Below are 27,348 nucleotides of genomic sequence, written 5' to 3' on the forward strand. Positions count from 1 at the left end.
TGGGAAAACTTTTATTTCTCCTTCATATCTGAAGGAGAACTTTACTGGATAGATTACTCTTGGCTGATAGTTTTTGTTTTTCAGTATTTTGAATATATCATTCCAGTCTCTCCTAGCCTGTAGAGTTCTTGCTGAGAAATTGCCGAAAGCCTGATGAGGGTTCCGTTGTTAGTTGTTTTCTTCTCTCTGGCTGCCGTTAATATTGTTTCTTTGTCGTTGACTTGTGACAGTTTTAATGTAATATGCCTTGGAGAAAGTCTTTTGCTTTGAGATAATTAGGAATTCTGTTAGCTTCATGCACGTGTATATCCAGTTCCTTCCCTAGAAGGAAGTTCTCTGCTATTATTTCTTTGCATAAGCTCTCTGCTCCTTTCTCCCTCTCTTCTTCTTCTGGGACACCTATTATCCTAATTGAGTTGGATATTTTTCATAGAATTTCTTAATTTTTAAAAAATCTTAGTTCTCTCTCCTCTTCCACCTGAATCATTTCTAGGTTTCTATCTTCAAGCTCACTAATTCTCTGTTCCATATGGTCTGCTCTATTTTCAGTTCTTTTACTTTACTTTTTTACTTTTTGTTTTTTGGTTCCTTTTTCTTTTTGAGATAACATTGGTTTATGACATTATATAAATTTCATGTGTACATCATTATATTTCAGTTTCTGTGTAGATTACATCGTGGTCACGTGAACCCAAAGACTAATTACCGTTCCCTCACCATACACATCTGCAAATCACCCCTTCCACCCTCCTCACTCCCCTCTTCCCCTCTGGTAACCACCAATCCAGTCTCTGTCTCTATATGATTATTGTTGTTGTCTTCTATTATGAGCAAGATCATTTGGTATTTGACTTTCTCCTTCTGACTTATTTCGCTTAGCTTAATGCCCTCAAGGTCCATCCATGTTGCTGCAAATGGCAAGATTTCATCTTTTTCTTATGGCTGAGTAGTATTCCATTGTGTATATACCACATCTTCTTTATCCATTCATCCCTTGATGGGCACCTAGGTTGCTTCCAAGTCTTGGCTATTGGGAATAATGCTGCAGTGAACACATGGGTGCATGTATCTTTATGCATTCATGTTTTCGTGTTCTTTGGATAAATACCCAGCAGTGGAATAAGTGGATCGTATGGCAGTTCTAGTCTTAATTTTTTGAGGAATTTCCATACTGTTTTTCGTAGTGGCTGCACAGTTTGCAGTCGTACCACCAGTATATGAGACTTCTCTTTTCTCCACATCCTCTCCAGTAGTTGTTATGTCTTGTCTTATTAATTATAGCCATTCTGACAGGTGTGGTGATATCTCATTGTAGTTTTGATTTGCATTTTGCTTATTTTTTTTTTTTTATTAATGTTATGATGGATTACAAGCTTGTGAAATTTCAGTTGTACATTTTTGTTAGTCATGTTGTGGGTACACCACTTCCCCCTCCGTACCCTCCCCCCACCCCCCCTTTTCCCTGGTAACCACCGATCAGATCTCCTTCTCAATATACTAATTTCCACCTATGAGTGGAGTCATATAGAGTTCGTCTTTCTCTGACTGACTTATTTCGCTTAACATAATGCCCTCGAGGTCCATCCACATTGTTGTGAATGGGCCAATTTCGTCTTTTTTTATGGCTGAGTAGTATTCCATTGTGTATATATACCACATCTTCTTTATCCAATCATCAGTTTCTGGGCATGTAGGCTGGTTCCACGTCTTGGCTATTGTAAATAATGCTGCGATGAACATAGCGGTGCAACGGACTCTTGAGATATCTGATATCAGGTTCTTAGGATAGATACCCAGTAATGGGATGGCTGGGTCATAGGGTATTTCTATTTTTAACTTTTTGAGAAATCTCCATACTGTTTTCCATAGTGGCTGTACCAGTTTGCATTCCCACCAACAGTGTATGAGGGTTCCTCTTTCTCCACAACCTCTCCAACATTTGTCGTTCTTGGTTTTGGATGTTTTTGCCAATCTAACGGGGGTAAGGTGATATCTTAGTGTAGTTTTGATTTGCATTTCCCTGATGATTAGCCATGATGAACATCTTTTCATGTGTCTATTGGCCATATTCATATCTTCTTTTGAGAAATGTCTGTTCATGTCCTCTGCCCATTTTTTGATCGGGTTGTTTGTTTTTTTGTTGTTAAGCAGTGTGAGTTCTTTGTATATTATGGAGATTAACCCTTTGTCAGATAAGTGGCTTGTAAATATTTTTTCCCAATTAGTGAGCTGTTTTTTTGTTTCAATTCTGTTTTCCCTTGCCTTGAAGAAGCTCTTTAGTCTGATGAAGTCCCATTTGTTTATTCTTTCTATTGTTTCCCTCAACTGAGGAGTTACAGTGTCCGAAAAGATTCTTTTGAAACTGATGTCAAAGAGTGTACTGCCTATATTCTCTTCCAAAAGACTTATTGTCTCAGGCCTAATCTTTAGGTCTTTGATCCATTTTGAGTTTATTTTGGTGTGTGGTGAAAAAGAATGGTCAATTTTCAATCTTTTGCATGTGGCTGTCCAGTTTTCCCAGCACCATTTGTTGAAGAGACTTTCTTTTCTCCATTGTAGGCCCTCTGCTCCTTTGTCGAAGATTAGCTGTCCATAGATGTGTGGTTTTATCTCTGGGCTTTCAATTCTGTTCCATTGATCTGTGCACCTGTTTTTGTACCAGTACCATGCTGTTTTGATCACTGTAGCTTTGTAGTATGTTTTGAAATCGGGGATTGTGATTCCGCCGGCTTTGTTTTTCTTGCTCAGGATTGCTTTAGCAATTCGTGGTCTTTTGTTCCCCCATATGAATTTTAGGATTGTTTGTTCAATTTCTGTGAAGAATGTTCTTGGGATTCTGATTGGGATAGCATTGAATCTGTATATTGCTTTAGGTAGTATGGACATTTTAACTATGTTTATTCTTCCAATCCATGTGCAAGGAATGTTTTTCCATCTCTTTATGTCATCGCCTATTTCTTTCAAGAAAGTCTTGTAGTTTTCATTGTATAGATCCTTCACTTCCTTGGTTAAGTTTATCCCAAGGTATTTTATTCTTTTCGTTGCGATTGTGAATGGGATAGAGTTCTTGAGTTCTTTTTCTGTTAGTTTATTGTTAGTGTATAGAAATGCTACTGATTTATGCACGTTAATTTTATACCCTGCTACTTTGCTGTAGTTGTTGATTATTTCTAATAGTTTTTCTGTGGATTCTTTGGGGTTTTCTATGTATAAGATCATGTCGTCTGCAAACAACGCGAGTTTTACTTCTTCGTTACCTATTTGGATTCCTTTTATTTTTTTTTCCTGCCGAATTGCTCTGGCCAGCACTTCCAGTACTATGTTGAATAGGAGTGGTGAAAGTGGGCACCCTTGTCTTGTTCCTGTCCTCAGAGGGATGGCTTTCAGCTTTTGTCCATTGAGTATGATGTTGGCTGTGGGTCTATCATATATGGCCTTTATTATGTTGAGGTACTTTCCTTCTATACCCATTTTACTGAGGGTTTTTATCATAAATGGGTGTTGGATCTTGTCGAATGCTTTCTCTGCGTCTATTGAGATGATCATGTGGTTTTTGTTTTTCATTTTGTTGATGTAGTGTATCACGTTGATTGACTTGCGGATGTTGAACCATCCCTGTGTCCCTGGTATAAATCCCACTTGATCCTGGTGTATAATCTTTTTGATGTATTGCTGTAATCGGTTTGCCAAAATTTTGTTGAGGATTTTTGCATCTATGTTCATCAGTGATATCGGCCTGTAGTTCTCCTTCTTTGTGTTGTCCTTGTCAGGTTTGGGGATCAGAGTGATGTTGGCTTCATAGAATGTGTTAGGGAGTTCTCCATCTTTCTCAATTTTCTGGAACAGTTTGAGGAGAATAGGTATTAAGTCTTCTTTGAATGTTTGGTAGAATTCTCCAGAGAAGCCGTCTGGTCCTGGACTCTTGTTTTTGGGGAGGTTTTTGATTACCGTTTCTATTTCCTTACTTGTGATTGGTCTATTCAGATTCTCCATTTCTTCCTGATTCAGTTTGGGGAGATTGTAGGAGTCTAGGAATTTGTCCATTTCTTCCAAGTTGTTCAATTTGTTGGCATATAGTTTTTCATAGTATTCTCTTATGATCTCTTGTATTTCATTGGTATCTGTTGTGATTTCTCCTCTGTCATTCCTGATTTTATTAATTTGCGCTTTCTCTCTTCTTTTCTTGGTGAGTCTGGCTAGGGGTTTGTCAATTTTGTTAATTCTTTCGAAGAACCAACTCTTTGTTTCATTGATCCTTTCTATTGTCTTTTTTGTTTCAATATCGTTTATTTCTGCTCTTATTTTTATTATTTCCCTCCTTCTACTGACTCTGGGCTTTGTTTGTTCTTCTTTTTCTAGTTCCGTTAGGTGTCGTTTGAGGTTGCTTACGTGAGCTTTTTCTTGTTTAGTGAGGTGAGCCTGTATTGCGATGAATTTCCCTCTTAGGACTGCTTTTGCTGCATCCCAAATGATTTGGTATGTCGTGTTCTCATTTTCATTTGTCTCCAGATAATATTTGATTTCTTCTTTAATTTCTTCAATGATCCATTGTTTGTTGAGAAGCGTGTTGTTTAGTCTCCACATTTTTGCACCTTTCTCTGCTTTTTTCTTGTAGTTGATTTCTAGTTTAATAGCGTTATGATCAGAAAAGATGCTTGATATTATTTCAACTCTCTTGTATTTATTGATGTTTGCTTTGGTTCCCAAAATATGGTCAATCCTTGAGAATGTTCCATGTGCACTTGAGAAGAATGTGTAACCTGCTGTTTTTGGATGAAGTGTTCTATATATATCTATTAAGTCCATCTGGTCTAATTTTTCATTTAATTCTATTATTTCCTTGTTGATTTTCTGTCTGGATGTTCTGTCCATTGGTGTTAATGGTGTGTTGAGGTCCCCTACTATTATTGTATTGTTGTTGATGTCTTCTTTTAGTTCTATTAAGAGTTGCTTTACAAATTTTGGTGCTCCTGTGTTGGGTGCGTATATATTTATAAGTGTTATGTCTTCTTGGTGGAGAGTCCCTTTTATCATTATATACTGTCCCTCTTTATCTTTCTTTATCTGTTTTGCTTTGAAATCTACCTTGTCTGATATTAGTATAGCGACACCTGCTTTCTTTTGTTCATTATTAGCTTGGAGTATTGTTCTCCATCCCTTCACTCTGAGTCTGTGTTTGTCTTTGGGGCTGAGGTGTGTTTCCTGGAGGCAGCATATTGTTGGATCTTGTTCTTTGATCCATCCTGCCACTCTGTGTCTTTTGATTGGGGAGTTCAATCCATTTACATTTAGAGTGATTATTGAGACGTGGGGGCCTACCACTCCCATTTTGTGTCTTGTTTTCCGGTTTTCTTCAGTTTCCTTTGTTTCTCGTCCCATGGTTTAATCTGTTCTGATGTAGAGCTGCTACTCTCTGTTGTTGTCCTTCTACTTATCTCCTCTGCTCTTGGTTTTGTAGGCCCTTTCCTTTTTTGGATTTTTCAGGAATGAGGGTTTTCCTGAGGATTTCCTGAAGAGGAGGTTTTGTGGCAATGAACTCCCTTAATTTTTGTTTATCTGGGAAAGTTTTTATTTCTCCATCGTATTTGAAGGATATTTTCGCTGGGTAGAGAATTCTCGGCTGTAGATTTTTGTCCTTCAGATTTTTGAATATATCATTCCACTCTCTTCTAGCCTGTAAAGTTTCTGCTGAGAAATCTGCTGATAGCCTGATGGGGGTTCCTTTGTAGGTTAGTTTCTTTTGCCTGGCTGTCCTTAATATTTTCTCCTTGTCGTTGACTTTTGCTAGCTTCACTACTATATGCCGTGGAGTTGGTCTTCTTGCATTGATAAAGTTTGGAGATCTATTGGCTTCTGTCACCTGAAGATCCATCTCCCTCACCAGATTTGGGAAGTTCTCAGCCATTATTTCTTTGAATAGGTTTTCTGCCCCTTTCTCCTTCTCTTCTCCCTCTGGTATACCTATAATCCTTACGTTGCATCTCCTAATTGTGTCTGATAATTCTCGGAGAGTTTCTTCATATCTTTTAAGTCTTGCTTCTCTCTCCTCCTCTGCCTGCAACAATTCTATATTGCCATCTTCCAAATTGCTAATTCTTTCCTCCATATTATCGGCCCTACTGTTCAGAGGCATTTTGCTTATAATTAGTGATGTTGACCATCTTTTCATGTGCCTGGTGGCCATCTGTATATCTTCTTTGGAAAAATGTCTGTTCAGATCTTTTGCCCAATTTTAATTGCATTTTAGTTTTTTTGTTGTTGAGATGTGTGAGTTCCTTATATATTTTGGATATTAACCCCTTATCAGATAGAAGGTTTGCAAATATCTTCTCCCAATTGTTACGTTGTCTTTTTGTTTTGTTGATGGTTTCCTTTGCCATGCAGAATCTTTTAGTTTGATGTAGTCCCATTTGTTTATTCTTTCTTTTGTTTCCCTTGCCTGGACAGACATAGTACTTGAAAGTATTTCACCTCATTAGTTGTGTTCTTCATCTCCAGAATTTCTGTTTGGTTTTTTTTTAGAGTTTAAATCTCTTTGGTAAAGTACTCTTTCTGTTCATTAATTTTATTCCTGAGCTCATTGAGCTGTCTTTCTGAGTTTTCTTGTAATTCGCTGTGTTTTTTCATGACAACTATTTTGAATGCTCTGTCAGTCAGATTGTAATCTTCTGTGATTTCAAGTTTGGCTTCTAGAAAGTTGTTTTTTTTTCTGTTCTGCAGTGTTACTGCACTTCTTCACGGTGCTTGATGAGTTGATCCTCTGCTGGCGTATTTGTGGTGGTAACCACCTTTCTTATTTGGATAAGGCTTTGGTTACTTTGATCTGAGCAGCTTCTGGTTGTATTTGAGAGCCTGCACTTTCTACTTCCACTGCCTCTGCTGGAGGCATCGTCAGTGCCCTCCTTGTGCTGCTTATGCCTCTGAGGTTGCTGGTGGCTTGCTGTTTGTGATGTTGCTGCAGTCTCAGATGTTGCCATCAGTGTCACCAAACTGCGAGCACTTCCAGGGTTGCCTTGTCTTGTGTCTTGTGTTCCTCCACTGGCTCTCTATGGGCTCTCCACAGCTTGATTTCTGCTTCCCCATGCACCACTTGTGCTGCTGCTCCTGGGTTATTGGGGGTGCTAGCAGCACCACTGCCAGAGGTCCTAGGTTCATGGGTGTCACTGTTGCTGCTAGGGGCCCAGTGTCTTGTATGTAGCTCCCACTGCTGGTGGAGCCAGTATTGGAGGTACGTCTCTGGGGGTTGGGTCATGAGTTCTGTTGTGGTTCCTGAAGCCTCAAGTTGCAGGTGCCACCTGCTACTGCTGGGGGAGGGGCAGGGGCTAAGCTGGGAATGTCGTTGCTGATCTTCCAGCGTCTCATGGCTGCCACACGCTGGTGTCCTTGGAAACCTCAGGTGAGGGCACACCACCCCTGCTGGGGAAATCCATGTTTTAGATGCTATCCATGCTTCTAGAAAGACCAGCACCACTACCGGGGGGCTAGGGAGGCACTGAGTCAGCAGCTCTGCCTTGTGTCCTGAAGCCTCAGGACCTGTGGACCACTCACCACTGACAGGGAGCAGAGGGCAGGGGCTAAACTGCGAGTGCCATGTCTCCCCCTGCAGCCTCTGGTTGCTGGTGCGCGCCAGTGTGAGGATCTGTGTTTTGGATCGCTGCTGCCTGGGGAGGGAGAAGGGACTGCTCCTGTAGCTCCACTGCCTCTGCAAGTCCAGTCCACCCACCTGCAGATGTGTGGATCTCTCAGGTCATCTGCTGTGCTGCACAGGGAATCCTTTGTTGGTTGGTGAATGTCTACAGGTTGTGGCTTAGAGGGGAGTGACAAAGGGAACAACTCACTGCCGTGATGCTGTTGATAATTTTTTATGTTTTGGCTGACTTATAACATCTGATTCGCTTGTCCTTGTTTCTGACTTAGATGTTACTAAGAATATAAGAAAAGTCATTTCTACCATTTTATAATTGGCTTTCACTAATGTTATAGATAAGTATTATCTTTGGTTTGTGGGAGTATTGCTCATTTTAATTTAAGCAAAACTAAATTTGTACATCCTTTTACCTGGGCGCATATCAATTTCTTCCATATCTTCATACACTGAAATTAATAAATAAGAAGCATAGTCAACCCTTCCTCATTGTGAATCTTCTTTCTCTCAGGATGTCTTTGTACCTCTCAGACCAGGCAGTGGTGTCAGTGCCAGTTTGTATATTGAACATTAGCAAGGCTTAATTTCTTTCTCTCAGGGTCTGCAGCCTAGAGCAGTGTTCCTCATTGGGTGGTTTTTGGACCGTCTGCATCAGAATTACTTGGGGCTACTGGTTAACACTGAGATTCCTGAGCTCCGTCTACACCCTATTTAGGTGACTGAGGTTGAGACTCACTAACTAGTACAGCTAGGTGACATCGTGTGGTTTGGTGCATATATAACATAAAGGAGATCAGGTCCTGGGAACTCTCATTGTAGAAAATACAGATTTTTTTTTTTTAAGGTAGAAGGTCTGAGAGAGTTTGTATCCAGAAGGGAAAGTGCCCCCTCTTAAACCTTTTCTGCTAGAGAACTATTGCTGGTTTGAAAGTTAGTGAATTTGAGTTTTTCTATTTCAAAATGTGTTGTATAATTTTTTATTAGGTAGAAATTAAAGGTGGAACACATGATTATTACAATGTTCTTCCCAATAAGAGTCTATGGAAAGCTTATGTTGAAAATGGAAAAAAGCTGGGAATAGAATTCATTTCAGAAGATGCAATGTTGAAAGGCCCTTCAGGTAATTAAGTCCTTTCATCTATATTGTGCTATTTGAGGAAGGGAAATTCTGTCTGGTTAAATGGTTTTATTTAATAGCTTTGGAGGCAGGGAGATATTGCTGGTGTTTTTAATGACATTTCTCACAAACGTAATGGTGAGAGGAAGAAACTAATGCATTCTTCAGTGAATGCAGGGTGTCAGGTGAGCAGATTTGTTTTTAGAAATAGCCAACATACTTTTTGCTTTATATTCTAAATATTTCTAGTGTTTAAATTTGCTTAGTTTTAATTTTCATATAAGCTACTTAAAGGGAAAATAGACTTTTAATTTATTCTAAGTCATCAATTAAGCAGGTTACTAAGTACTTAGTTATATGGGGACATTTTCAGTTTCTGAGGAGTAATAAACAACTATTAGAATTTATTTGTATTTTGTATAAATTGTAGAATTAATTTATTAGAATTGTAAGTGTATTGGGTGTTATTTTAGATTTTTTCTTTTTAAAAACATTATTACTAATATATTTGCATGTTAGAAAGGTATCTCATAAAATATAATAATAGATGTCGATGAAGTAGACTCAAAAGGACTTGATAACAGTGGGGTGTTGATGTCATTTGTTGAGATAAGGAGATTAAGAGAATAGCAGGTTTAGGGTATGGCGGATTGCTATAAATTATTAGGATGTTAATTTGAGGTGCTTAGAGGATTTCTGAGGGGAGCTGTCCAGTAGTCTGTTGACTATGGAACCCACAATAGATGTCTGGGTTGGAGATTTAGGAGTTGTCAATATCTGGAAGGTAATTGAAAACACGGGAGTCGATGAGGTTGCATAAGTACACAGGGAGAAGAAACCCAAGGATGAAACTCTGCGATCACCAGCACTTAGGAGACAGGCAAAGGAAGCAATCTAGAGAAGGAGATACAGAGCGTTCAGAAAGAAAGCTAGACAATCAGGAAAGCGTGGAGGCATGGAAGCCAAAGAAGTAGAGAATTTCTAGAAGGGAAGGAATAGTAAATCACGTCAGGTGCTATAGAGATTGAATAAGATGAGGATGGTCTGGTGTCTGTTGGACTAGCATTTAGAAATTCATGGATTGTCTTACCTCTCCAAGGATCTACTGATTTCGGAAATGTTTCTTTTGTGGTTCCTGGGATTCATCCGTATTTTTACATTGGATCTAATGCCTTGAATCATACAGAACAATATACTGAAGCTGCAGGTAAGTGTTATTAGAAGTCAGTGTTTTGGTGTGTGCTCTCCTTTTGTGGTAGTAGCTGTCTTTCTAACTGTTTAGTTTAACCTACTATTATTTCAGTACCTAACATCACCTCAGAAAATACTCTCTTGTGGTGGGCAGTTGAAGAGGCAATTTAGATATTGAGAGCTAAGCTGAAAACTAGTCAATTAGTTTATGATAGGTGTGGAGTTATCTTTACTTTCTCTACCTTTTAGGATCACAAGAAGCTCAGTTCTACACTTTGCGTACCGCCAAAGCTCTGGCAATGACTGCACTGGATGTTATTTTTAAACCAGAATTGCTAGAAAGAATTAAAGAGGACTTTAAATTGAAACTTCAAGAAGAAGAGTTCTTCAATACAGTAGAATAAAAAGAAGATGTAGGAACCACTAATGGATCGTTAAGAAGAAGTGATGGTTTTTTTCTTTAATCTTTTTTAACGAAGGAGGAGGACATGCTTGTTTTTCAGTCTTAAAGGAGTCAAATTCTTCTGACCTGAAAAGTGAGGACATGATGTGGAGAAAACACGTTACCTCATGTCTAAAATGAAAATTTTCACAAGTCTGTATTTGATGGAATCATAATCTTTCAGGAGCTCGTATGTGATGACATTTCTTAAACAACCTGGGTGATACGTGGTTTATCAGTGATGATACTTTATAAATTCGTATGTTGTATAAGTGTATTTTAACAGATCCAAGACATTTCAAACCTTATATTCAGAATTGACATATGAGAGATTTTTTTGGTATAGGGTGGTAAAATTGTTCTATAAAGTACTTTTAAAATTTAAGTTCATTTTGGATATCTGACTATATCTGTTTTGGTTTAGAGAATCTCTTCATTGATAATAAAAATAGGTTTTTAATCAGAAATGCTGTGGGAAACAACTAGAAACCCAGGTCCAAAGAATACACTTTAGTTTTACCATTTGAAGGAAAATGAAAATATTCTTTTTTTATATAATTAACTCTGAGAAGTGGCATTAAAGTGCTATTCGTAATTCCATATTAGCGTAATAGGAAAAATTATAGATGGATGGGATTCGACTCTTCCTGTAAGGTGTGTGCTTGGTAGCACAGTGTTCTAGACTGAACAAGAGAGGACGATGCCTGCTTTCTTGAATGTTAATGTCATGTAACTGGTTCCCTCTACCTAGCAGCCCTGTTTAGGTTTCTACCCAGAAGCCAGCCTGTCCAGCCTGTCTGGACAATAGTGTAGTTTACCGAGTGTAGGGGACAGAGTTCTAAGCTTCCTTAAGCCCTGTGCTAGCCCAATGTTAACTTAAAAGTATTGTAAGTTTTTCTTGCTTCTTATTTTAGTGTGAATTTCTTGAACATGATAAAAGAATGTAAAAAAAGTATCTGATAAAACAAATACTTTATGCTGTGAATATAGTAAAGCTCCAGTATACTTTATTGTAAAGGAAGTCCTCAAATTTGAGTGTAAGCATTCCAAAAATGGAAGGGGAAGGAGAGAAAAGTGAGTGTTTGGCCTCTCTGCTGTAAGCAATCACTTGGGCCTCTGAGCTGTCGGCTCCCCGTTTGGAAAGTTAGATTAGATCGCTTATTCCTGTAGTCCTTTGAATTCTAATTCCCAGTCTATCTGAAATTATTTAAAGTTGAAAGAACAAGATGGGTGTTATTTTAGGAGAGTTAGAATGAGAATTGCTCCTCTTCTATATCAGGGGTCTGTGTACGGCCGAATTTGGCAAGCAGCCTGATTTTACATGGATAGTGAGCTAAAAATGATCTTTTTAAAGGGTTGTAGAAAAAAAAATCAGAAACCAGATCATGTGATCTGCAAAACCTAAAATATTTACTGGCTGGCCTTGTATAAAGAAAAGTTTGGAGCCAGGCCTGATGGCCTAGTGGTTAAAGTTCAGCATTCTCACAGCTTCAGTGGCCCGGGTTCGTTTCCCGGTCATGGAACCACACCACCCGTCTGTCACTAGCCATGCTGTGGTGGCAGCTCACATAGAAGAACTAGGACTTACAACTAGACTATACAACCATGCACTGGGCTTTTGGGGAGGAAAAGAGAAAAAAAGTTCACCAGCCCCTGTTCTGTATAACAGTAAAATAAGCCTGTTTCTCTGATGTTCTTCGTATAATCACATCTTCTCCTAGGATAAAACTTCAAGCCTCTGCATTGAAAACATTGAGAAAGGGATTTAGCTGGCACTGTCCTGGTGTGGACCATTGTGATCAGATGTGCTTTGTCCTTATTGGGAGTTTTAGCGCTGTACAGGTTTGTTTTCCGTTAGCATTTACTTCCCTCTGGAATACAGCTACCCTGATGCCTTAGTCTGTCCCGGGTGCCAGCCAGTCTTCTAACTCTCCTCAGCTTTTAGAACTTGATCCTCCGGGACACCCTGTGTCTGATTATTGATGATCTCAGATAGTTGTGGTTGGTAATATTTTACAAACAGGAGAGGAATCAGCAAAGACTTCAGGCTGAGAACTGCATATGTCTGAGACCTCTGGTTCGTACAAATGGAATTAGTTTCCTAATTTTCAGTTTAATAAATGACTGAACTATGAGCTTTAAATTCCTCATGTAAATTCTGCACTCAAAATAACTTTATTTTCTAAAGCTTTGATAAAATTCTAGAACAGCGATTGTTAACTGGCATCCTCACACACTAATATTCTCTGTCTTCGGTAACGTGTCCCAAGTTAGTTGTTACTCATACAGAGTATTTGTATTTTGCTTGTGATTAATTTACTTTTATAAAAAACGAACTAGAGACCATGTCAGGTTAGCATCCTGTTGTTACTGATTCACTTGCATTCTGATACGTGTGCTTGCATGAGAGAGCAGGGTGTGGATTCCAGCTGGCGTGCAGAGAATGGATATAATCTGCACCCAGCACTGTCTGCCCCAGCTCAGTAGGAGGAACTAATATTGATGTGCCACTAAGACTCGCGTCACTTCTGAGTTTCTGTGATACTGCCCTTTCAGTTTTTGAAAAATTTGGTCAAAATGTTGGTTTACCCGTTGGAATATGTCATGGATTTATCGTGTCAGAAAAGAGATTGAGAAATGATGCTCTGCAGTCTATCTAGAAGTATGTTTTTTTTTCAGATCCTACCTTGACATTTTACATTATTTTACTTCAACAGTTATTTAATATAATTTAGATTTTTTAAAAGTTGAGATTTTTTAAATCTTTTACTTTTTATATTCCAGTGAGTTAATTGAGCCATGTTACACTAAAAAGTATAAATAAATGCAGGAGTCAAGTTCTCACACCCAGAGGAACCATCTATAGCTAATCTTCATTGTAATTCATTGAATTTAGGAGATTGCTTTCTTTGTAATTATAGTTTTTCATTTTGGAACTGAGTTCTTTCTTTACCCTCATACTTCAACAGCATGTCTCCTAAATAATTGTGCTAAATTTTCATAAACATTTATACTTAGCTTAAATTACTGTTGTTGGTTGGTCCTCACATTTTGGATTAAATCTCCAAAGATTTTGAAAGATAAACAGGGAAGCTCCAGATAATAGGTGAACGGTGTCACTTTTAGATAAAGAAAGGTTATATTTAGTTCTTTATACTTTAAAAGATGAATATTTATTTTTAGGAGGTTGACAAATGCATAGGACTTTTTAAAATTTATAATTTTGTATCTTATTTTGGAAGGGGACGACTAAGTTTTTCTCCCAGAATTAGTTTAAACGATGACACTTTATCATCACTAAGATTCAGTGATTGTATGTTATTCCTCCACTAGACTGTATATTCTTTGAAGCCAGCGTCTTTTCAATATGTTTAATTTCCTTCAGGTAAATGACTCCTTTGGAAAAAAAAGGCCAAGATAAGTGTAAAAATTAAAATTGTATGACTTTAAAAAATACTGAATTAGTTTCTAACCTAAACTAGAAATATAAGTGGACCTGCCTGAGGTGTCTTTGTTTTTATAGAGAATGCTTTTATTACATGCCTCTTTTACAATCTTTCATTGTTCACACACTGAACTGAGAGCCTTTTCCTCAATATCAACTTTTGGCTATCTCTGTTAAATTAATAGACTTTAAAAGGTATAATCCGAATTAATGGTTTAAATTTAATTACAGATTAAAAATGTTTCCTTTTTAGGGACTTAATTTTAAAAGCAGGCCTGAATGGGGCCTGTATAAAACCATCATGTGGTTCTGTTAGTTACTAAGTTGCTATATACCATATAATAAGATTGAGTACAGCTAATACTTAGCTTGCCTTTTAAAAACTTTTGGACTGCTTTTCACTTTTAAAAACCATCCATATTTTATGAACTACTCAGGAAGTTTTTCCCTTATAATTGTTTCTTTCTATAGCACTCACAAGGGCTGGGGCGTTTAAAATAAACTAGAACATTTTCATGTGTTTATGAATACTTGTATAAACTGGAAGTCTTTTGATTTCCCACAATCCTGTGGACTGTTTATTTATTGATACGTTGTGTTGATATTTTAACCGTTATGATTTCAGCAGTTGAGGTCAGTGAACATTTGTTGAGGAGTGCCTACTTCTAAGCACTGGGGTAAGATGAAGAGTAAGGCATGGTCCAGGCCCAAAAAGGCTTGTAGTTGGTGGTAAGTTCTCGTAAGATTTACTTAATCTGAGCAATGCTGGTATTGGGGGAACATCCGAAAGCTACTGCCTTGGGAAGTTTCGAGGAAGTATTTCTAAAATATTTTAAAATAGCTGAGTCACATCATTCTGTTTGAATAGAAGAAATTGAGGGGCTGGTCCTGTGGCCAAGTGGTTAAGTTTGCACACTGTGCTTCGGCGGCCCAGGGTTTCGCTGGTTTCGGATCCTGGGCACAGACCTAGAACCGCTCATTAAGCCACATGAGGCAGCGTCCCACACAGAGGAACTAGAAGGACCCACAGCTAGAATATACAGCTATGTACTGGGGGGCTTTGGGGAGAAGGGGTAAAAAAAAAAGATTGGCAACAGATGTTAGCTCAGCGCCGATCTTAAAAGAAAAAAGGTATGATTAAAAAAAGAAGAAACTGATATGAAAAGTCTTTTTTTAAAGAATTATTGTCTAATTTTATAATACAATCTTTTCTAAAAATCTTTCTGATAGTTGTTTTTTATACATTTCTTAGTTTTTACCCGAACCATCTCATTAGTCTTCTGGAAAACGTTCTATGTGGTACTCGCCTTCAGACTATCAAAGTAAATTTTCATTGTAAAATAAATTGGTTATCTTTGTGCTAGCTAGCAACACCTATATGGCTGTAAGGTATGATAAACTGCTTTATTTTATTTTTGTACATACTTCAAGCATTTTGCAATCTAATTGCATAGTTGAGGATGGTGCATTTTGATACTATGAAATTAATATTTTCAAGTACGCAGTCTCTACTACCATCAGACTTTAGTCGTTTTTTGTAATATTTTAGTAATACATATTAAAGTATGTATGAAAAAACTAAAATTGTTAATAAATGTTTATTTATTAGCAGTTGTCCTGTGGTTTTTTCAACAGATATATGGAGATACGAAAATATATGACGATAAAGCACAATTACCCAAATACACGGTGATATATTATACTTTTATTAATTCATCAGTATTACAGATGTTGATTTGCTCTTAAGCATTAAATATATTATTCATATAATGAGAACTTAAAAAGGACAGTTAACTACTTTTGTTTAAAAGTAGTCTCAGAAGCTGAAAAATGCCAATGCAAATTGTACGTGATAAGAGTTAGATAGATACATAATTATAGTATTGAATTTTCTTTAAAAGAATTTTTTTTCAACTTGAGTACAAAGTAATTCCATGTAATAACTCAAATGCAGTAGAAGAGGTTTTTAGATTCTTATCAATGGCTAAATAGAATAAGTGTCTCATATGAGAAAAATTGTCGTGTCCACGTTTGTTTGTTTAAACTGGCTTTCCAAAAGAGTCCAAATCTGTTCTTTTTTTCCAGTGATTAAAGTGTAAGATTAGCTTTGGTTAGTTCAGTGAATCAAAGCATCCAATCGCCTTAAAAAATAAACCTTAGACATTTAAATTGAAAAGTGTCAGATCAGAGTCTTAAATAGACAGGAATCTTGTTTAGGTCGAAAACTAAGTAGACATTGCTCCACTGGGTGACCAGTGAATTACATTTGAGAGAGTTTGAACTCTTAGCTATTTGTTGTGTCACTGATACCTGACACGGTATTTTATTTAGCTCAAGAGAGTGGAGAGGATGGAAAAACTTCATGTTTTTCTGCTTGAGCTTATTTTATTCAAAGAACACCAAACCTTCTAAATCCAAGCATTGCTGCTGCCTGTAAATGATGTGGATTCAGGATTAGCAATTGCTTCATGCCTGGTCATCTGGCTTGACACATTCTTGGAAGGAAGATCAGGTGTGTGTTACAAGAACCCTAAAGAGTGATATGACCTTAAGTACCCCTTGACTGTGAGTAGAGTTCAAGTTTGTTTAATGCTTGATAGATGGGAGGATCCCACCTTTGAAGAAGTAGACTGAGATGCGTTTGAAACCTAAAGCTTTAAATTACTGTCCAAGCCCCATTAATCTCTGAAAGTGATGAGGGTACTAAATTATAATTCCACCGTAATGTTTCTTCAAAGATGGAGTGGTTACCCATAGCAGCTGTTTGGCAGACCTCCCATAGTTTTTGGAAGGCATTTAGCCTCTGCCCATACATCCCAAGTCACAAAACCCACTTGGGTGGGTTGTGTTTTTTTTAAGAGAGGGTCTCTTGTAAAAATATATATTAAAGAAGAACTTTTAATAGAAAACCTTAGGCAGAGAGAGATTGCAACCATGGTTCTCCGGGATTTTTATCTCTAGGGGTCTCTCTCTCTCATCAGATTTTAGTCCCTATTCCCAGCTAATGATGTTGCCGTTAACCCTGCCTACCTTCTGCCACTTTTTAGGTTCTCCTGGCCTAAGGATTTCTTTTGTTCCATTGACCCGAAGTCGGACAAAAAAGAATCTAGAAATCAATGGGAAAAAATTATAAAAGTTTAGAAATTCACAAAGCACAGATTTCTTACTCTAAGATGAGAATAACCTAAGTTGGCTAACAGTGCTTTTCTGTCCTCACCTCCATGTGTCACAACCATGTTTATTACCTTTTAATATATGACGTGATCTGTCCATTCCTTTATTCCCTTATTCCTATCAAAGGAATATATTTGCTGCATATTCAAAAGCATATCCTTCATGTTGAACCAGTTGCTAAAGTTTGGTGGTTTATTTTTTTTTTTTAAACAGTCTGAAGGATCCCTTTAGTTCTGGGCTCGTTTGCAGACAGCCGTCATTGAGCTCCAGGCAGGCTGAGTGGGGAAATCTTAATCTGGCTCTGGTTGGTAATTCCTTCCATGTCTCCTGAAGGACCAGTTTACCCTCCTTCAGCTCCTTAGAAGGCCTTTACAAATTAAATAGGGAGTGGGGAGGTGCTTAAATTAGCTCTCCTGGGAATTTAGAATTGAGACGGGGTCATCTGATGATGATGAGCTGTGGAATTTTAAGGTCAATCAATCTGGAACTGAATGTCGTGTGTGAGCAGAGAAGGACAGTCTTAATAGGGAATAAAGCAATCACCCAGCAAACAGTGAAGAAAGACTATACTGCCTAGAAAGAGAAGCTGTCTGAAATCTTCCCAGTGTTCATGAGGCTCAGCTGGGCTTCACTGTTTCCATCCTATCTGTGGGATTCCCCTGTATTCTTTCTTAAGCTAGTTTGAGTGGGTTACTCTTCCTTACTACCAAATATCACTAGGGTATAGTTTAATCCCATTTGTCATTTTTAAAGTCTCAGAAAGCCAGGAACCTAGAATTACACTACTGTAACATAGTAAAGAATATTGGTCTCAAGTCAACATCCATTCTAACATTCATTGTTAATGTAGGGAAATAGTTGAGTGTGTGACGAGAATATTCGTCACAGTATTATTTTTTCTCCAGTATTAGGGGAAAGATTGCCTTGTACATCCATGGTATGGAATGGTTTTAATGGCTGCAAAATAAAGGAAATTTTTAATAGGAAAATGGTCATGCTGTGTTATGGAAAAGAACCAAAGTTTTATTTGTGTATAAAATATGGCAGCTATATAAAAATGTATAGAAAAAAGGAAAATAATACTAGTTGCCTCTGGGTAATAGGATTATGAATGAAGTTTTTCTGTTTTTTATAACTTGACGAACTTTACAAATTACCACCCCCCCCAAAAAAAGGAGGCAAAGAAAGGAAATTTACCTCCCAAATGTGCACTTAAATCTCAGGTGACTCAGATTCATACTTCCTTAGAATGAAGAATTTTTAAGAACTTAATTGCACTTTGTGGTGGTGGAATATTTTTACAATATTCCTGGACAGACATTTCTTCCCATTTTGTAGAGGTGCCTCTGTCCTTGAAGCTGAGTTTGCTGTTCGGGGGCTGTAGACTAAAGGGGAGTGCTTTACCAACTTGTTTGAGGTCAAGTCCGCTGTAGCTCCTAGCACAGCGCTTGGCACATGCAGTTAGCCCTCAGTATTGAGTCGCTGAATGTGTGAATACAGCTCATGTCACTTTCTGTGAATGACACTCAAAGATGTGGTTCTGTGAACCTAGCTCAGTACCTTGCTAACGTGAATGCACATAGGAATCACCTAGGGATCTTGTTAAAATACAGGTTCTAATTGACTGGGTCCGGGGCAGAGCCTGAGATTCTGCTTTCTTGACACTTTCCTAGGTCATGCCAGTGCTGCTCTGGGGATACAGGGCGTTGCAAGAACCGAATTGAATTCATCCTAATTAAAAACAGACGCAAAAATGGAAATCCAGCTTGAGGAATGCCATGGGAATTAAGTCGTGTTATGGAACAATATTACAAAGTGGGGAAATAGTTGTAATGCTGTACCTTAAATCTTTAGTTTTTAGATAAAGCTACCAGATATATTGGAGTATAAGCATGCCGTATTTCATAACTAAAGACGATTTTGCAAAGATTGTTAATATTTGGAATGGTGAAGCCAGTAACTATGTCAGTTCATATTAAATTGTAGTCATGGTATTTTGGGGAGAAGCCAGAACATTTAAATTGATTTTTAAGTAAGGGTGGTTACGTGCGGGTGCACAACATGAGAAAATGGTGCAATTTGGGGTGAAGATTGAGAAATTTTCAGAGATCACTTTTTCTTCTCTGATCATGCTTGAATTATTTTTCTAGGTATATCATCAAATTGCGCAATATTAAAGTTGATTGCTTTCCAGTAGAAGGTCTAATAGAAATCTACTGGAAAATTACAAATGGAATCCTGTTAAAACATGCCTGAATGAGATTTAGAACTTCAAAAGGAAATCTTGCTATTGCAGCCAGTAAAATTTCCTAAAGTAACTTCTGTGCTTCTTGATTTAATCCTTATCAAATAATTCCATTGACCTCTCAGCCTGCAAAATTTCTGTTTCCTCGGAATCCATCATTTTTAAGGACAAGATTTTGGAATTATGTTCATCTAGGTTCTACATTGCAGCAAAAAAATTGATTATGTTTGTTGCCAGAACCTGTCTTCTTGCTCCGATGGGTTTTCCCCCTGTTAATACCCCTCTTAGAAATGTCAACTAAATTTTTAAGCCAAAGGAAATGGTAGGGGGTTTGGGAGGATTTACTTTTTGCATCTCTTTATATAGCATTGTGGTGCCCTGTGTTATTTTCAGGTTTCAGAATAAATTAGATCTGTAAAAGGTTTACAGGGCTTTTATATGTTGGAGAGCCACAAAGTTTCAATAGGTATAGGAGGGTTCAGTCTACAAAATGCCAAATCAACTAACTGTTCAATTCATCAGACTAGTCAAACTGTCGGGCTTGTATAGGCCACAAAGAGATTGAATTTTATCGTGCAGTCGTTAGGGTTGTGTTTATTTGGCCTGAAAATGGAAGTGCTTGGTTTTTTCCCCTGCTAACTAGATACTAAATTTTCATCAAGAGTTTACTTATTCTTTCCCTTCATTAACTTCTTGGTCTGTGTCTCTCCGTATGAGTTCTTTAGTGAGTTATCACAAAGCGAGAAGTTTCCCTACCTGAAACTTGGAGTCTTTAATACATGTTATGTTGTTTTGAACACAGTATTGAAAACTTGCAGGTCATGAAAAATGAAAAAGCTTTTCCACCTCCCATTACAGATAGAAGCTGTGGTTGGATGGTTGGGTACTCACATAAGTTAGCCTGGCTTAGGGAGGCCTGGATTTGAGTCTCAGGGAGACCCAGTTGCCTTCGTTCAGTTCTCATGGTCAAGGCCTGTGGTAGCCAGCCGCCCTGCACACGTTTTGTCACAATAGGGACTGAGTGTCTATAGAGCTGTAAGAGCCACTTGAAGAAACCCACTGAACTCAGCAATATGTGAATCGTTTTTGAAGTAAACCAGAGAGCATTTATAAAATACTCTGGTCTCAAGGAAAATAAAGATAGCTCCTTCCACACAAAGGTACTAATACTAACAATGATTGAAAGAAAATAGATTAAAATTAAATTCAGAATACAGAATTGAAAAGTTAAAGCATCCATTTATTTTGAGAGTTGTGATAATACTGAAGTGAGCTATATTCTCACGTTGTTGATGTGTGCATTGGATGATGCACTCTTTGCTACTGCAGGTACTGAAATTTCCAGTACATAGCAATCCCTGAAATTCAGTTGTTGTAACACAGTTGTTCTGGATAACATCAAAATGAAATTGTTCTTTCTGTACATGCTTTATTGTGGTCGTTATGATTGACATCCACACATGGTATCGGGCTCCGTGGTCAAACCCATGAGTGCATGCTCCTAGAGGGTGGAAGGCAGGGGCAGGCCTGGGTTTTGTGAGGGATTCTCCACTTTAAAAAAGTTCACCATACAAGAAGCCTGCGGATTGGAAATTTAATAAAACAAAACTGGTCCTTCGCCACAGATGGTTTGGGAAGCACTGATTTGAACGTTGAATACCACATAATAGGTGCTCAATATTATTTGTTCAATGAATGAATAACAAGGTGCCATTGACTGGTAAATAAAATATTTCCTCACAGTGATGTTTATGTGTTGTGTGTGACGTTTGTTTACTTGTTCAGTATTCGTCCATTACCTGTAATAATGTGAATGGGAACCGCGTTAGGAGTCTTTGGCTTGTTGACCATGTTATCTGCATGCCAGTCAGTCAACCTTTCTCTGCTTTTAGTTTCCTCTTTCAGGTTCAAATGAAATAGTGGCTGTGAAGTACTTTTTTTGTAAAATTGGATTTTACAAAATGTGAGGTTTACAATTGTCAAGTTTCATTGTTACTGACAAGCCATTTTTAATTCTCTAAAGTCTAGCATCACTACTCTTCTCTATAAAATATGAATTAGGAAAAAACCTAAAGAACATTGGTTAGGAATATGTAACACAGGAAGAGAATATTGCCATTAGGTAAAAGCCGGTCTGACTAACAGCAGTTCTTTCCTGGCTAACACTGCACATCTTTATGACGTCCACATTGTATCACAACAGTGATAAAGGGGGCCGGCCCCATGGCTGAGTGGTGAAGTTCACACGCTCCACTTTGGTGGCCCAGGCTTCACTTGTTCAGATCCTGGGTGCAGACCTACACACCGCTCATCAAGCCACGCTGTGGCAGCATCCCACATAGAAGAAGTAGAATGACCTACAACTATGTACTGGGGCTTTGGGGAGGGAAAAAAAAAAAAGGAAGATTGGCAACAGATGTTAGCTCAGGGCCACTCTTCCTCACCAAAAAAACCCACAATGATAAGAAACCCCCAAAATCCTCAAGAGCCTTCTGAACCACCAGGCAGAGAATAAATTATGTTTGTTACAGTTTTAGTCAAGTGTATTTTACAGTATTTTAACTCTTTAAAAATTATTCACTATGGCATATGGTACTTGCCTCTTAACCAGACAATATTTCTAACCAAATCTGCCTCCTCTCCAGTCATGCCAGCAAAAGTTTATAAAGTACTCTAGATGCTCACATATATGGTGAGGTTTTCTCCAAAATTATCCATCAGAAAAGAGGGAATTGCTTTATATTTGGATCTTTACAAAGTCTTATTACAGAGTTCTTTCTCAATTATATAGCCCTGACAGCTGAGTACTGCCTTGAGAAAATATTAGCATGGAAATGACCTTAATCAGTGCTAGTCTTAAATGCTTGTAGAGGTCACTTGAGAGAATTGCTAGAAAAGGTAGCAAAGAAATTTAACATGAATTTAATCACTTATTCTTTATAATTACTAGTGTGGATAGCAAAGTAAACAAGTCATTTAAAGATCACTTTAAAAACATTATGTGATTATATTGTAGAGATCAAGGTTAAATATCTACAAAGAACTGTTAACGCACATGAATAATTCCCATGGGCATCTGTTATGGACTGGATTGTGTCCCTCCAAAATTCATATGTTGAAGCACTCACCCCCAATGTGACTTCTTTGGAGATAGGGCCTTTAAAGAGGTCATTATGGTTAAATGAGATCATAAGAGTGGGGCTCTAATCCAATATGCCTAGTGTCCTTATAAGAAAAGAGAGAGACACTAGGGATGCGTGTGCTCAGAGAAAATGCCATGTGAGGACACAGCAAGAATGTGGCCGTCTGCAAGCCAAGGAGAGAGGCCTCAGGAGAAGCCAAACCTGCCAACACCTTGGTCTTGGACTTCCAGCCTCCAGAACTGAGAGAAAATAAATTTGTTGTTTAAGCCCCCAGTCTGGTATTTTGCTGGGGTGGCCCAAGCAGACTAATACAGCATCCTATATGCTGGTTCAGATAGTGGAGTTTCCGGAATGAGGTAGATGGAAGTTCAGATGATGTGCCCTGGAAACCTGCTGGACGACTCAGAGCGGCCCAGTCGTGAGGAAGAAGCAAGTGGCAAAGATGGTTGTGAAGAGTTTGACTGAATTTATTTCATAAAATGAGCATGAAAAAGGTACTATTTTAAAAATAATTTTTTTATATATTAAAAGTTAGCATTTATTTCACCCATCTCTCTTTATCTACTTAAGTTTGCCCAAAAACTTTCTTTTGATGAGCTTTTATTGGGGAAAATGGGAGATTGCCTTGTAATTAGGATTTGTGCAAATACGTTTTTTTTTTCAGATTAGAATAAAGCCTAATATGAAGACATATCATGATATTATTTAGTATGGATGATCAGTCTAATTAACTTTGGAATGAAAATGACATTATTGTGTATAGAATTCACTTCATTAAAGTGAGTTTCAAACAAATGTGGTTTGGTTAAGTTTGGTGAGGGTTGATCCTGTAGATATATAGTAGTAGATATATATGAGTAATTGTATGTTTTTAAGTAATACATCAAATTAGAACCCTCTTCTTGATCCTATGCCCTGGCAGCAGTGACCATTGTTTTCTGGTTCATAGAAAATACTGGTATTCACTGAGTATGAATGGAGGTGTCCAGCGATATCTTCCCATTTCTTTTTCTTTGTGGTGGTTTTTTTTTCTTCAGAAACCATGTGAGTATTTCTCCTCCTATCAAGTTACAAGTAGTCCCAAGTTATGCATTTTCTTGAAATGTTTATACAGGAAAAAAAATCAGTTTATTCCCAACTTCCTCAGTGAAGATGTCACATTACTGAGAAGGGCCTTCACCTTAAACTAGGACATGCTCCAAGGTGGAGCTACGTGAAGCAGTGATTATGACACAGGGAACACTTATACACACGTTTCCTAGGCAGGTTATCTCTCTGACAAAACTCACAAAATGCATGCATACACCCTCCTCAAAGTTCCCCTACCAGGGACATTCCTACCAAAATCATAAGCCATTGCACCAACCTGAAGAGCTTTTCTTGTGAAGAGGTGAAACCATGAAGCACAGGATATAAATAAAAATAAGAGTATTATTTTTGACTCACATTAAAGTAAACAGGAGATGCATAAAAAATACGTAATAGGCTATAAACTGAAGCATGAATTTTGGTCAAAGTGGGAATTTAGTGCATATATATTCCACGCAAATGAACTTTAGGTGCTTCCAAATTCCACCTAGTCCGGAGAATATAATGACGCTCACATAAAGGACATTATTCATGTGAATGAGCATCTAGAGTTTAAGATTGAACTACAGTGTGGCCACAACACTGGCAGTGTGCTTTTCCAGGGGATCCCAGTAACAACTGTCATCAGTACTAAGTACAATGCTGTGTATACAATAGGTGGTTAATAAGTGCAAATTAAACCAGTAAGTGTCTTGTCAATGTATTTTTGGAAAGCTGGAGAAGGGTGGGTACTGGGAACTTTTCATCATAACCTTAAATTATTTTTCATCAGGTATTTCTGTAGTACATACAGAAGAATGTGAAATGTATAGAATTACAGGCATTTATGAGAAAATAGACCAGTATATTAAATTGAATAAAATGTATGCCGCTGGAAAAATTATCCTGGAGTATTTATCGATGGCATGGGTGTCGATCCTCATGCTCACGTAGCTGCTCCTCTGATTTTTCCTCTGCGGGGAGCTCCTCTCTGCAGCTAGGGTCAGCTGCACCATCATCCTGTCTGGCTTCTCTCCATTCTCAGGCATGTAGTTGCCCAGGTCATTCACCTCCCCATCGCTGTAGCTGCCATCGAGCATGACAGCACGCGGCTGCGGTAATCCACAGGTGCAGGGGAGCTGCAAACACAGCAAATACATGTTGGGATGGGAGCTCAGCTCCATCTCTCAGAAGCCCTTCAAAAGAGACTTCATTGTGGATAGTGTTGCCTTTTTCTAGTTTCTTTTGTTCCCTGTTAGGGGTGGGGTATGGGAAAATAATGGTAGTGGCACCGGAAACCTTCTAAAATGCAGGAATCCATCTTTGTTTGACTGACATCTACATATCAACTCTCAGGAAACATCATGTAATATCAGAGACCAACGAGAATGTTTGCTAATAACAAAATAGTAGAAAGAGAAATTAAGAGTGCAAACACATTTACAATTGCAACAAAAAGAAAAAAATATGGGGCCGGCTCTGTGGCCGAGTGGTTAAGTTCACGTGCTCTGCTGCGGCGGCCCAGGGTTCAGATCCTGGGCACGGACATGGCACTGCTTGTCAGGCCACGTTGAGGCGGCATCCCACATCCCACAACTAGAAGGACCTGCAACTAAGATATACAACTATGTACAAGGCGGTGGGGGGGGGGGGGGTGGTTGTGGAGATAAAACAGGGAAAAACAAAAAAGATTGGCAACAGTTGTTAGCCCAGGTGCCAATCTTTAAAAAAAAAAAAAGAAAGAAAAGAAAAAAATGCCTAGAATTATTAAACTTAACCAAAGAGGTGAAAGATCTGTACACTGAAAACTATAAAACATTGTTGAGAGAAATTGAAGAAGACACAAAGAAATGGAAAGATATTCTGTGCTCTTGGATTGGAAGAATAAACATAGTTTAAATGTCCATACTTCCTAAAGCAATCTATAGATTCAATGCAATCCCTATCAAAGTTCCAACAACATTTGTTCATGGAAATAGAACAAAGAATCCTAAAATTTACATGGAACAACAATAGACCCCAAATAGCCAAAGGAATCCTGGGAAAAAAAGAACAAAGCTGGAGATATCACACTCCCTGATTTCAAAATATACTGCAAAGCTATAGTAACCAAACAGCATGGTACTGGCACAAAAACAGACACACAGACCAATGGAACAGAATCAAGAGCCCAGAAATAAACCCACACATCTGTGGACAGCTAATTTTTTTTTTTAAGATTTTTTTTTTTTTCCTTTTTCTCCCCAAAGCCCCCCCGGTACATAGTTGTATATTCTTCATTGTGAGTCCTTCTAGTTGTGGCATGTGGGACGCTGCCTCAGCGTGGCCTGTTGAGCAGTGCCATGTCCACACCCAGGAATCGAACCAACGAAACACTGGGCCACCTGCAGCAGAGCGCGGGAACTTAACCACTGGGCCACGGGGCCAGCCCCAAGACAGCTAATTTTTAACAAGGGAGCCAAGAACATACAACGGAGAAAGGAAAGTCTCCTCAATAAAAGGTGTTGGGAAAACTGGACAGCCACATGCCAAAGAATGAAAATAGACCATTATCTTACACCATATATAAAAATTAACTCAAAACAGATTAAAGACTTGAATGTAAGACCTAAAACCGTGAAACTTCTAGAAGAAAACATAGGCCACACGCTCTTGGACATCAATCTTAGCAGCATCTTTTCAAGAACCATGTCTGACCAGGCAAGGGAAAAAAAAGGAAAATAAACAAATGGGACTACATCAAACTAAAAAGATTCTGCACAGCAAAGGAAACCATCAGCAAAACGAAAAGACAACCTAACAATTGGGAGAAGACATTTCAAACCATGTATCTGATAAGGGGTTAATATCTAAAATATATAAAGAACTCATACATCTCAACAACAAAAAATCTAATAACCCAATTAAAAAATGGGCAAAAGATCTGAGCAGACATTTTTCCAAAGAAGATATACAGATTGCCAACAGACACATGAAAAGATGCTCATCAACATCATTAACTATCAGGGAAATGCAAATCAAAACTACAATGAGATTATCACCTCACTCCCATCAGAATGGCTGTAATTAACAAGACTGGAACCAACAAGTTTTGGAGAGGAAGTGGAGAGAAGGGAACCCTCGTACACTGCTGGTGGGAGTGCAAACTGGTGCAGCCACTATGGAAAACAGTATGGAGATTCCTCAAAAAAAAATTAAGAATAACACTACCACGTGATCCAGCTATTCCACTGCTGGGTATTTATCCAAAGAACGTGAAAACACGAATGCATAAAGATATGTGCACCCCTGTGTTCATTGCAGCATTATTCACAATAGCGAGGACTTGGAAGCAACCTAGGTGCCCATCAAGGGACAAATGGATAAAGAAGATGTGGCATATATACACAATGGAATACTACTCAGCTGTAAGAAACGACAAAATCCGGCCATTTGTAGCAGCATGGATGGACCTTGAGGGTATTATGCTAAGCAAAATAAGTCAGAGGGAGAAAGTCAAATACCGTATGATCTCACTCATAAGTGGAAGATAAAAACAATGACAAATGCGTAGAGAGAGAGATTGGATTGATCATCACCAAAGGAGAAGGGGGAGGGAGGAGAGCAAAAGGGGTGATTAGGCACACGTGTGTGGTGATGGATTGTAGTTAGTCTTTGGGTGGTGAACATGATGTAATCTACACAGAAATCGAAATACAATGATGTACACCTGAAAGTTATATAATGTTATAAACCAACGTTACTGCAATAAAAAAAAATTTTTAGTAATAAACACAACAGAAATGCTTCAGTACAAAAAAAAAAAATGTTCATAATCGCCGTGTTCTCCATGAGATCTTAAACTGATATGAGCTCTGATAAAAATGTTTACAGCTAAC

General features: G+C 38.2%; 2 protein-coding genes across 3 annotated transcripts in view; one reads left to right on the forward strand and one right to left on the reverse strand.

Moving 5' to 3' along the window:
• PM20D2 (peptidase M20 domain containing 2) overlaps positions 1 to 15,448 on the forward strand; it is a 28,875-nt gene extending 13,427 nt beyond the window's left edge. The window contains exons 5-7 of the mRNA XM_014863907.3: positions 8,630 to 8,765; positions 9,862 to 9,969; positions 10,203 to 15,448. Coding sequence (XP_014719393.1) covers positions 8,630 to 8,765; positions 9,862 to 9,969; positions 10,203 to 10,357 — 399 coding nt within the window. The 3' untranslated portion in view covers positions 10,358 to 15,448. The remainder of the gene's footprint in view (positions 1 to 8,629; positions 8,766 to 9,861; positions 9,970 to 10,202) is intronic.
• GABRR1 (gamma-aminobutyric acid type A receptor subunit rho1) overlaps positions 14,758 to 27,348 on the reverse strand; it is a 53,992-nt gene continuing 41,401 nt past the window's right edge. For both annotated transcript variants that reach the window (XM_070496764.1, XM_070496763.1), the window contains exon 9: positions 14,758 to 24,609. In XM_070496764.1, the coding sequence (XP_070352865.1) occupies positions 24,316 to 24,609 (294 nt within the window). In that variant the 3' untranslated portion in view covers positions 14,758 to 24,315. The remainder of the gene's footprint in view (positions 24,610 to 27,348) is intronic.

Source organism: Equus asinus, chromosome 24 (genome assembly GCF_041296235.1).
Source record: "Equus asinus isolate D_3611 breed Donkey chromosome 24, EquAss-T2T_v2, whole genome shotgun sequence".
Taxonomy (NCBI): domain Eukaryota; kingdom Metazoa; phylum Chordata; class Mammalia; order Perissodactyla; family Equidae; genus Equus; species Equus asinus.